This window comes from Miscanthus floridulus, chromosome 2 (genome assembly GCF_019320115.1).
Source record: "Miscanthus floridulus cultivar M001 chromosome 2, ASM1932011v1, whole genome shotgun sequence".
Lineage (NCBI taxonomy): Eukaryota > Viridiplantae > Streptophyta > Magnoliopsida > Poales > Poaceae > Miscanthus > Miscanthus floridulus.
The window spans coordinates 18345929-18354298 of record NC_089581.1 but is presented as its reverse complement, the minus strand read 5'-3'; the positions used below and the strand labels follow the sequence as shown (position 1 = coordinate 18354298).

Here is an 8370-nt window from a genome sequence, read left to right as displayed (position 1 = left end):
AATTAAGCAATAAAGGTGCCGGGCTAGCTAGAGCTCTCCTAAACAATTCTAGGAGCAAGGTTACACAAACCTATGCCACTAGTACTTTAAGCGACAAGGGAGCTCCTACACATGCTAGTAAGCAAAAGCACAAAGCTAACGATGCTCACTAGCAATGCTCAATAACAAGGCAACCAATGCCTAATTAGAGAGCGCAAATACTTAGCTACACAAACTAAGCAATGTGACTAACAAGGTTACTAAAACCAAATTAGCCACACAAGGGAGCTACTTCTATGCTACACAAGCAAGAAGGTAATTAGCAAGCTACACAAGCTAACTAATTACAAGAGCAACTACACAAGCTTAATATGTATAAAAGTAATTGCAAGCTTGTGTAATAGGGATGCAAACCAACGGGAAGAACAAGGTTGACACGATGATTTTTCTCCCGAGGTTCACGTGTTTGCCAACACGCTAGTCCCCGTTGTGTCGACCGCTCACTTGGTGGTTCGGCGGCTAATTAGCATCACCCGCTAAGCCCGCACGTCGGGCGCCGCAAGAACCTACCCCTTGAGTGAGGGTAGCTCAATGACACGCTTTACTAGAGTTGCTCTTCGCGACTCCCGCGGGGCGAGCACAAGTACCCCTCACAAGCACTTCTCCGGAGTGCCGCACAAGCTTCTTGCGGGCTTCGACGGAGACCACCACCAAGCCGTCTAGGAGGTGGCAACCTCCAAGAGTAACAAGCATCACCGGCTTGCAACTCGATCACCTAGTGCCACTCGATGCAACCTCACGATGCAATCGCACTAGAATCGCTCACTCACACAATCGAATGATCACTATCAAGTATATGTGTGATGGAGGGCTCCCAAGCATTCACAAGCATGGACACTAAGTCCCTTGAGGTGCTCTACACCAGGCATGGCCGAGGGCCACTTCTATTTATAGCCCCAAGGGCTAAACTAGCCGTTACCCCTTCACTGGGCAACGGTCGGGCCGACCGGACGCTCCGGTCGTGTTGACCGGACGCTGAACCTCAGCGTCCGGTCGCCCACAGACGACCACGTGTCCCGGTTCCAACGGTCACTTGACCTGACCGGACGCTCCAGCTTCAACTGACCGGACGCTAAACCCCCAGCGTCCGGTCGTTTCCAGTAAGCTCTCGAGCATGACCGGACGCGTCCGGTCGAACGCGATCGGACGCAGCCAGCGTCCGGTCACTCTCCAGCTACTGCTACACTCCACGTCAGTGCGACCGAACGCAGCCTTCCAGCGTCCGGTGCATTCAGATCCAGCGTCCGGTCAGTTGACCGACGCCAGCATCTTCTCCATTCTCTTCACCCTTGCTCAAGTGTGCTAACCACAAGAATTTGTATCCGGCGCAATAGAAAATAGGCATTCCATTTTCCCGAAAGCGCCGAATCCCGCCTCACAAGCTCGGCGGGAGGGAGGGAGGGACCCAAACCCATCTCACCCCTGCAAACACCATCTCCTTTGTAAATGTGCCAACACCACCAAGTGTACACCAACATGTGTATGTGTGTTAGCATTTTCACAATCATTTCCCAAAGGATGTTAGCCACTCAACTTGCCACGCCACTCGATCCTAGCGACAATGCAAAGTTAGATCACTCGAGTGGCACTAGATGACCGATATGCTTACAAGTTTGCCCCTCTTGATAGTACGGCCATCTATTCTAAACCCGGTCATAAACTTCTCTACACACCTATGACCGGTGAAATGAAATGCCCTAGGTTATACCTTTGCCTTGCGCATTCCATTCCATCTCCTCCAATGTCGATGCAACACATGCACCAACACGATCAACAATGATATGATCCACTTCATATCATCACATGATCATATTGGTTCATCGATCTTGACTCTACTTGCTCTTCACCATTGCCATCGTCCATCGACGCCAAGTCTTGCTCAAGCTTCACCGCCACGCGGTCCATCACTCCAAAGCCTTCGACTTGCCCTTCACGCTTGCAACCGGTCCATCAAGCCAAGTCTTGTCTTGATCTTCTCCACCTTGATCACATGACTCAATATCATGTCTCATGTGCATTTAAGCTCCTTCATCATCACATGTGTGAGCTTTTCAACATCTCCAAGCCATTTTCACCTTCATGGCATATGTTGCTCACACACATGTACCTGTGGACTAATCACCTGTGTATCTCACATAAACACAATTAGTCCACCTAAGTTGTCACTCAATTACCAAAACCAAACAAGGACCTTTCACCTGCAGCACCAGGATCGCCGCTGCCATTGCTTGCTCTTTGTGAGTTTTACTGATGGATACGATTTATGAATGGCAGGTGTTAGGAGCCGTTACGACGAGAAAATTAATAATTTAGCTTATTATCTGTCATGTACAACTATCAACTTCACCAAAGATGAAATTCTTGGCGGACATTTTGAAGAGCCGTGCAAACGAATGTTTTGACAGGTTCCCTAAAGATCTCCAAGTCATGATTAAGGACTTAGGCAGAATGTAACTTAGATGGTTAATACGAGAAATAACTTTACTATGCCTTCTTATGCAAAAGTGTCTCTCGGTTTGTAAACATGCTGCAAATATAATTGTATAAAAGTTGAACTATAGAAAAAAAATCATTGGTTGTTTTCATGTGGATCCCCAAGATAAAATCGTGGCGTTAGCTCGGGCATTATACTAGTGTATATAGTTTTATTCTTTTAGTAGGAGCAAATTACATTTTATTGAACTAAATTTTACTACTTCTTTTTGGTGTAAGTTATGTATTTAATTGGTGTAAGTTGATTGTATTCGTAGATGAGAATTGTCATAATTACTCGAACAATTATCTATCATTTTTTGCTTATATTTTGTATGTTTTATTTTGTTTTCTTTTGAAATTGTTTAATTTTGCTTCCATACAAATAATCAGGCTATTTTGCTATTTTATTTTTTAAAATATTTTTATATATGTTTTATTTTGATTCATTTGATCTTGGATCCTATGGTCATAACAATTGAGTGTTGGATGCACCAGAAACACTCGATTTTATCTAGGTTTTGGAATCGAGTGTTCCGTGGTCTACGTAACACCCAGGTGCTAGAAGGCCGAGAAGCACCCGGGCGTTCCGTAGACAGGTGTAAGTTCTGTTTTTAATTTGTGTAAATTGATTATTCGTAAATGAGAGTGATCAAAATTACTAGAAAAGTTATCTGATCTTTTTTTTTTGCGTTTTTTTAATCTCTGTATGTTTTATTTGGTTCCTCTTTGAAATTTTTTAATTTGGCTTTTATAGAAATAATCTGGATAATATTTTTGTTTTGTTTGTTTAATATTTTTATGGAGTTTGGATAATTTTTTTTGTTCATTTGATTGGGATCTAACGGTCAAGGCAATCGAGTGTTGATAGGATTAAAAACACTCGTTTCTCTTTTCTTTTCCCAATCGAGTGACCGGCTGGCCTTGAATGCTTGGGTGTCAGCCGGCTCAGAAATACTCGAGCGCCCACTAGACACACCGTTCTCCAAAACGAAAATCCGGCCTACCGTTTTGCCCAGGTAGAGAGGTCGTCTATTGAGCATTTCCAAAACTAGAATAAAATAGCCTGCGGACATATGTCGTGGCTCTTGGAGGCCGTAGGAGCATGTCTGAACGCCCGTGCCCCCGGCCCCGGAGGCGAGCCGACGCGATATTTTTAGCGAAGATGCGTTTCGCGGCTCATGTGAATCGTGGATCTATCGCAGCGTATCCAGAAAGACCCCGCATGTCGCTATGGAGAAAACGGCGCGAAGCTGCCGTATTTGGCGGTTCCTCGGGGCGATGCGTGACCATGCGCGCTCGCGGCCCCTCCGGCCTCCCGTAGAAGGCATGCAGCGCAATCGCCACGCATGTTCAGCTAGCACACGTGATGGATTTGCTTATTTTTCTTCTCCATTAACCCCGTGGCATGGTTGAATGCATCCCTTTCTTTCGTTACTTTGTCACGCCTCACTCTATCATACTACCATACATACAATGTTTAACAGCAGACTTCACAAAAACCGGGCCGTCCGCTGATCCTGAACTGGAAATGCATGATGCACCTGCGCAGCAAAAGCCACTGGCCCATCAACTGCGCAAGCGACGAGCGGCCACTGGCATGGCAGGTTGGCCCCCACGATGCCATGCATGCAAGCAGATAGCCAGCGCCAGCCGCCAGGTGACGCGACACGGTGGCTAGCCAAGTCGCAGCGCGTGCGGGGCGTGCGCCGCGCCGAACGGACGGGCCTACGCTACGCGGCGGCGGTCGCGCTGCTCGTACAGTGACGGCCTGACGGGCGGGCGCGCACAGCATTTACGCGCGCGTAGTGCAGAGCCCCTCATGCAAGCTGTCCTCAACAACCTCCAGGTTGGCATCCTCTCTCTCGATAGCCTCGTCGCTCCTTTTTCCCTCTCTGCTCCCCTGCCTTCACCGCACTACCCGACGCGTCCACCTCGGCTATATATATGCGCGCGCACCGGACGCCGCCTCGCTACTCAACTCAACCAGTCGTCGTCCAGTCTGCACTGCTGCACTGGTCGCCGCTCGAGCTAGCCGGCTGCTGTAGCAAGAGCAAGAGAGCTCTCCCTGGATTCCTTTCTCGGTCCGTGGCCGCGCAGCAGAAGCAGCAGCACACTAGACACATTCTCAGATTCGTTCTACAGTACACAGTACAAATGGGAGCCTGCAACTCGTGCGAGGCCACGGCGGTGGCGGCGGCGCCGAGGTCGACGGCGGCGGAGGCGAGGGTGGTGCTCGCGGACGGCGCGCTGCGGCAGTTCCCGGGCGGCACGCGGGCGTCGCAGGCCGTGAAGGCGGCCGCCGGCACGGCCGCGGCCGCGGCCTCGTGGTTCCTGTGCAGCGCGGACGGGCTGGAGCTCGGCGGCGCCGTGGCGGCCGTGGGGTCGGAGGAGGCGCTGCAGCCCGGGCAGCTGTACTTCGTGCTCCCCGCGGCGATGCGGCGTCGCCCGCTGCAAGCGGAGGAGATGGCCGCGCTCGCCATCCGCGCCAGCGCCGCGCTTGTCGGCGACCACGGCGGCCCGCTCGTGTTCCCGGAGGCCGCCGCCGCGGCCGCCGTCAACGGCAACGGCGCGCGGTCCGGCAAGGCGTGCCGGAGGTCGACGAGGGGCAGCAGCCGCGGCAGGGACTTCGTGCCGGACCTCGGCGCCATTGCCGAGTAGCCGTCGGCCAGCTAGGAGAACGACCTAACGGCGGCAGCCCCGCGGCGACAAGAAATGAAAAAAAAAAAACATCCATCCATCTGTAGCTACGCGTAAAACTGATCTACTGGAGGCTTTGACTAATGCTAGTGTAGTGTAGTAGCCGTGTAGGAAAAGAAATGCAGTTCAGCTTGCATCTGCCTGGTGTGCCGTGTACGTAGTAGAATACGCGACATGGTATACGTGTGTAGATACGACCGTGCCCATGTGCGAACAGCCGAGCATGCACCGTGATCCAAGGGCCTGCAGATGCCCAGGACCCGGGTGTGTGTGTGTCTGACTGCCGGGGCCCGCGTTGAGCTGAGCTGAGCTGTTAACCGCTGTGCCTGGTATCGAAATGCCAATCAGCCAATGTGATCCAAGGAACGACAAACGCGTCATCGTCGACGACTCGAATTTGCCATGTTGATGCAGATTTTGCTACGCAAAAGTTGCGTTTGTCTTGTACTGTACGTAATCTTTCGTATTTCCTCTTCCTGTCGGCTGTATGCAGAAGGCGTACGTAGAGCAGTATACCTGTATATGGCTTGGTTTGGGGTGTTCGGCTCGCGGAAGCAACGTGCCGGTTTGGGTACGAGGACAAGGACACGGGCTGGGAGAGGGAGGCCGCGTCCTTTCCCTTTCCCATCATGGCATCGCCAGATTAAACGCCCCATCTCTCTCGGCCACTTGGCTGGCCGGCCCTCGTCGCTTGTTGGCCACTTGCCCACTGCCGGCCGGCAGCCCGGCCCGGCGGCCCCGGCCATCACTGGGATGGGAACGGATGCGATGGCGCGCGGAGCTCGCGCACACTTGCGCGAGGAGACGTGGCGTGCCGGGTCCCCGGCGCGCGCCTTGCCGCCCCAGATGTCGTATGTACCTGGAGCCCTTGACAGATGACTGATCGAGTGCTAAACCGGCCAGGATAGAAATGCTTTGTTGTGGATGAGCAGTTAAGCACAGCGGATGAGAAGCACGACGGATACGCGGGCACCCTGAATTGATTCACGATTCCGCCGGCGCGGCCGTCGTAGTGCGAACCACATCGGTTACACGTCCGGATTGGATGTCGTCCTCTCGTCGGCGGGCGGAACACAAGTTCGGCGCTGGGTTCTGTTTCTGTCTGCTGTGGGGAATTTGTGCATGCTATTTCCACGGCTCCAAACGCTGCTCCACCACCTTTTCGTGGACTTCAAGATTCTGACTTCCGAGGGAACTCGCGGAAGCGAAATGTCGTACGGGAGAGTGCCAACAGAGGTGGAGCTGACGGGGCGAAATTCGATCGGGGATTTCCAAGGCTTCAATGGGGGGAGCCAGAAGTTTTTCGAAGCCCGGACGGTCCTCGTTGCGCAAAAATATTTACTTAGCAAATTATAACATTTTTCTTTGATATATAGAAATTTTTCTTTTAAAGTTTGCCCAGAAGGCCGCCCGGCCGTCCGGGGTGTCCGGGCGGTGGCTCCGCCACTGCAAGGCTTAGCCATTCGGATCTGGGCAAGTGCAGCGCTAATGTACTAAGTGGCCAATCTAATTTTTTAGCAAAAGTATGTTATATAAAAAATTGTATATATAATTTGGTGAAACGCTATACTAATTTGATAAACGGTTATAAAATTTACACCTTAAATCGAACACATAGACACAAAATAATATGATAGGTATTAAATTTAAAAGTAAAGTTGAAATTTTTCATAAATAGTTCAAATGACATACCGTTAGTTCGAAATATAGATATATAAGAGAGACTTGACTTTTTTAGCAACAATTGAGTAAGACAATATGAAAGTATGTAGGCTTTTTCTATAGAAAAATACGAGACGATAATTGCATGTTAGCATCTCACCTTGGCGACTCAACCTTTGCTGGCCACTTGGTGTAGAAGTTAGTAGCTATACTCGTTAGGTCTGCGACTCAACCTTTGTTGTAAAAGTTAGTAGCTGTACTCGTTAGGTCTTGTTTCAAAACGCTATAAATTGGGTAAGTTGGATGTTGGAATAAGTGATCTTAGCTCGTGGACTGTATGGGCTAGCGCCTTAACGGTTCCTATGTTGAGTCAAGGGGAGTACGAGACTCTCGTACGCGTCGCGATCGAGGGCACCCAACTGACCATATGTTGTGGCCTCTCATCACACAACGCCAGTAAGAGTGGTGGCTCCCACCCTAAGAAATCAAAGTTTCAAGCAATTAGCCAATACCCTGTGGCAGAATCGTCTGAAATAACACGTTTTCGTAGGCGCTCGTCTTCTACTAGACACTAAGCACCTCGAAAGAGAGCTATATCGGACAGTTCCGTCGAGCACACTCCAAGGGAGAACTAAAAACAATCCACGTTTTACATCATAATTCAATAATGAGTACGAGCTTATAATACTTAGTACATTTCATAAAACCAGAGTTCTTAGAAATTATTTATTACAGTACCAGAGTTCAGAGTGTGATAATTAAACAGCGGAATAAAAATAAACATCTAGCGGAAACGATACAAGGATCCGTCCGTGTCCACCAGAAGAATTGTACACACAAGAGCTACTCCTCAAGCTGCACCTGCGACAGGAGTAAAATAAACCCTGAGTACACAATTTACTCGTAAAACTTACCCGACTAGTAGGAATAGCTTCCCGACTCCAAGGAGTATGATAGGCAATATAGGTTTGTTGTTTTCTTTTTGTTTGCGAAAAGCATTACTAATAGTTCATCCTTACAGTCAAGTTTTATTAGCAGTCATGATTACTTTATTAGCTAACCATTCAAGGTAAGCACATGTTCTACTTTTAAGTAAGGGTTGAGCAATCAGAACCATTTCGCCATTTTTCATCTTTCGGTTCTTACTACGGTGCTAGATCATAGCTAAGTCGTACCGTATCACGAAAACGACGATTCGTGAACCAATGTTTACTACCTGGGTACCCTGAAACACACGCCCCGTTTGTACCCCTGGTACAAACAAGACCAACCCATTCCACTCCTGTCTCGGGATCTAGGTCTCCGTCTAAACTTGGACTCCAAGCCCCCACACTTGAGACCCCGTCTCAGAATGGTGCCTAGACCTCCACCTTTTCCCGTCTCCAATCAGTCGGTCCAGAAAGAGCCAGAACCCACGACAAGAGCGTAATGAGCCTTCCCGCTCCCATAAGCAAGTATGTGCTCAGGATAATAAGTCTGTGACCCGACTACCATCCA

The 8370-nt window shown here is 49.7% G+C and overlaps 1 protein-coding gene across 1 annotated transcript; it reads left to right on the top strand.

Annotated features, from left to right (window-relative positions):
- The first annotated feature begins 4495 nt into the window (after positions 1-4495).
- LOC136538079 (uncharacterized) lies at positions 4496-5635 on the top strand. Its single transcript, XM_066530071.1, has one exon. It carries the CDS (start codon positions 4669-4671, stop codon positions 5170-5172), a length of 504 nt encoding a protein of 167 aa, XP_066386168.1. The 5' UTR covers positions 4496-4668; the 3' UTR covers positions 5173-5635.
- The last annotated feature ends 2735 nt before the right edge of the window (positions 5636-8370 follow it).